This window comes from Sinocyclocheilus rhinocerous, unplaced genomic scaffold (genome assembly GCF_001515625.1).
Source record: "Sinocyclocheilus rhinocerous isolate Xijiao unplaced genomic scaffold, SAMN03320098_v1.1 scaffold623, whole genome shotgun sequence".
NCBI classification, from domain to species: domain Eukaryota; kingdom Metazoa; phylum Chordata; class Actinopteri; order Cypriniformes; family Cyprinidae; genus Sinocyclocheilus; species Sinocyclocheilus rhinocerous.
In genome coordinates, this window is record NW_015644631.1 from 2,262,782 (window position 1) to 2,266,003 (window position 3,222).

General features: G+C 36.3%; 1 protein-coding gene across 1 annotated transcript in view; it reads right to left on the reverse strand.

Annotated features, from left to right (window-relative positions):
- The window catches only part of dscama (Down syndrome cell adhesion molecule a), an 86,132-nt gene that overhangs the window by 15,161 nt on the left and 67,749 nt on the right, over positions 1 to 3,222 (reverse strand). The window contains exons 16-18 of the mRNA XM_016576502.1: positions 1,871 to 1,941; positions 715 to 955; positions 74 to 220 (exon numbers count right to left, since the gene is read on the reverse strand). Coding sequence (XP_016431988.1) covers positions 74 to 220; positions 715 to 955; positions 1,871 to 1,941 — 459 coding nt within the window. The remainder of the gene's footprint in view (positions 1 to 73; positions 221 to 714; positions 956 to 1,870; positions 1,942 to 3,222) is intronic.

Consider the following 3,222-nt stretch of genomic DNA (forward strand, 5'->3'; position numbering starts at 1 on the left):
TAAATCTACAGTCTACAAAATGAAAGTAATGCTATTTCAGGCACATTAAACTGGGTTGGGGTCTGAGCTGTACCTCCGTCTAATAGATTGGCCCAGTAGATGATGCGGAAACCCTGTAAAACACCATTGAGAGCTTCCCTGGACGGAGTCTGCCAGGACAAAGAGATGCTCTCAGGGGAAGCAGCGGTGGCCACAACCTTCTCTGGAGCTCTGCTGGGTACTGAGAGCACAAGAGAAATATAGAAAATCATCTCATAAATATATACATAAATTCCAATTTATTATTTATTATTACACAAATTTTATATATTGTATGTATATACACACACACACACATATATAATTTTACTATTATTTCTTATGAGTAAATATAAATATAAATATATAATTTAAAACATAATTTATCTCTCTAAAAAATATATAGAGAGAGAGAGAGAAAGAGAGATCATAAATAGCCTAATTTCTCACTGGCTCCGAACATGTACAGTAGGTGTGAAAGAAACTGATGAATTAACTTGAATTGGGTTCTTAGCTGTTTCAAGTGCTGTCCACTTTTCCAGTAGCCACTAGATGGCAGCAAATATTACAAATGTGCTTGGTGCATATCATGATATTTTTGATGATTAGTTTTTAAAAGAAATAATTAAAGCTATAAATACTTAACACCGAGAGAGTAAAATTTGCTGCATCATGTGAATGATTACAGTGGCTTACCGTCCTCCATTGTTGTGGCCCGGACCTCACTGGAAGCCGGTCCCGGTCCAGCACTGTTACTGGCCTGCACCACCACCTCGTACTCGGTGAACTTCTTCAGGTTGTTGAGGCTCAGGGACTCGGTCTCTCTCGTGGCCTCCATGCTGATGCAGACGAACTGGTGACTGCCGTTGATGGAGTGTTCTCGATGACACACCTGATACCCCCTGATCACGCCATTCTGGAGATGTTTCAGCGGTGCCTGCAGGTGATGAAATGATAGTGTTTAGAAGCAAGACCTCAGTTACTGGCATGCACTCTTAAAAATAAAGTTCTTTATTAAAACTGATGGTTCCATGAAGAACTTTTAACATGAAACCTTTCCAATGCACAAATGTTTTTTAGAGAATAAAAATGCTCTTCACACTAAGGAAAAAAAAGTTATTTTAAGAACTGATCAATGAAAGGTTCTGTTTGGGGAACCAAACATGGTTCTTCTTTGGCATTGCTGTGAAAACCTCACTTTTTGAACCTAATTAAGAGTGTATACCAGTATATATATCATCACATAATTAAAAAGTGCAATCAATCAATCAATCAATCAATCAATCAATCAATCAATAAAAAATTGAAAAAAAAAAAAAAAAAATTATATTCAATGGTTAAAACTCTCTCTCCTTTTCTCTCTTCTCTCTCTCTCTCTCTCTCTCTATATATATATATACACTACCGGTCAAACGTTTGGGATCAGTAAGACTTGTGCTGCCAAATTTTTGGAAACTGCGATACTTTTTTCAGGATTCTTTGATGAATAAAAACTTAAAAAGAACAGCATTTATTCAAAATATAAATCTTTTTATATATCTATAGTAAATATTAGGAATAAATATAATAAAATAAATAACAATTATCTATATTTATTTTAATAATATAAATATTAAATATTACAAAAACATTATAACAAAACAACACATTATTTATTTACATAAAGTAATATATATATATATATATATATGATAAATAATATGTATATATGATTACTTTTCATGTGTATTGTATATATTTATAATAAAGAATAATAATAGTATAGAATGAGTAAACCTTTAATTGGTATGTGTATGCTTATGTTTATATAACTTCAAACTTGATAGAGTCACAATACCCTGTGCAGCCATACCTTCCATGTAACTTTTATGCTTTGGGAAGTGATGGCTTCCAGTGTGACGTCTTGGGGTGGTCCTTCAGGATCTAGAGTGGTCAAACATATACCCTGTTTAGCCTGGTCAGATATCTGCCATCATGTTTCTCATAAACAGTGGCCTCAGTAGATATCAGTATCTCAATCATGCTCCTGTAATGTCACCCTTGACCACCAGTAGGCAGTATTGCAACATAATTCCTTCTGTGTGTCAACTGATGGAACAGGAAGTGAAACATTAATAATAATAATATATATATTATATATATATTTACATTGCTATTTGTTCTATAAATAGGAAAGCTAATCAAAAACTCATAAAAGATGGTCCAGTATTTTTAATATCAGAAAAAAAGATGAAAGAGTAACATGCACTGATGAACTGTACATATAATACAAGGAACATGAATATGACTAGTATATCGTACCTGCTTCATCGGTGGTTACTGTGAGCTCATTGCTGGGTTCACTGTCACCAATGTGGTTCTTCGCGAACATACGGATGTTGTAGGTGGACGATGGGTGAAGCTCTATGATGGTGGCCTGGTATAGGGTGGGAGACACATCTCTGGTCCTGCGAGCTCGTTCCCAAGTTTCTGTTTATGGTTGAGGAGATGGTTGATAACATATCTGGATCTCATGTGACAGCTGATCAGCTTCATTTATAGGTCTATTACAAGGTCTATGATGATCTATTCATGCCAAAATGGCTACTGTTGCTTGTATTGGTTTGGATCATGTACCTGTTTTATTTTTGCACTCAATATCGTAGCCGGTGATGGGACTGTTCCCATCGAATCCCATGGTCCAGCGGAGGGCGATGGTCCTCTCTTTCACCTCACGAATCTCCACTTTAGGAGGCTCTGGTGGCTCTGAGAATTCAACGATACCGCGCTCAGATTCTCAGAGGCATTGAAACCCTCCCCACATTTCAACAATGCCATTTAAATCAGGAGATTTCCCCCAAGAGTCATTTCAAATGCCTAATAAATCCCCCGAATCTCCAGCCAAGCCCAAGCGATTTTCCGGCTGCTTACCTTGAACGGTTAACTGAAGGATGCCTCTGTCTTCACCATAGGAGTTAATGGCGTGACAGGAGAAGAACCCAGAATCCTCTCTCATTGTTGGATAGATCTGAAATCAGGAATATGGTGTGTGAATGAGCAACTAGAAAAAAGACAGCCATACCCTAAATGACCCTGATCATCACAAACCATTCACATCAAACTTTATAAAGAAAGTGCAGATACCTGAAGGACCTGCTATGCTTATAATATGAAATTAGTTTGGTAGTCAAATATAAATTCAATATAAAAAAAAAAAAAAAAAAA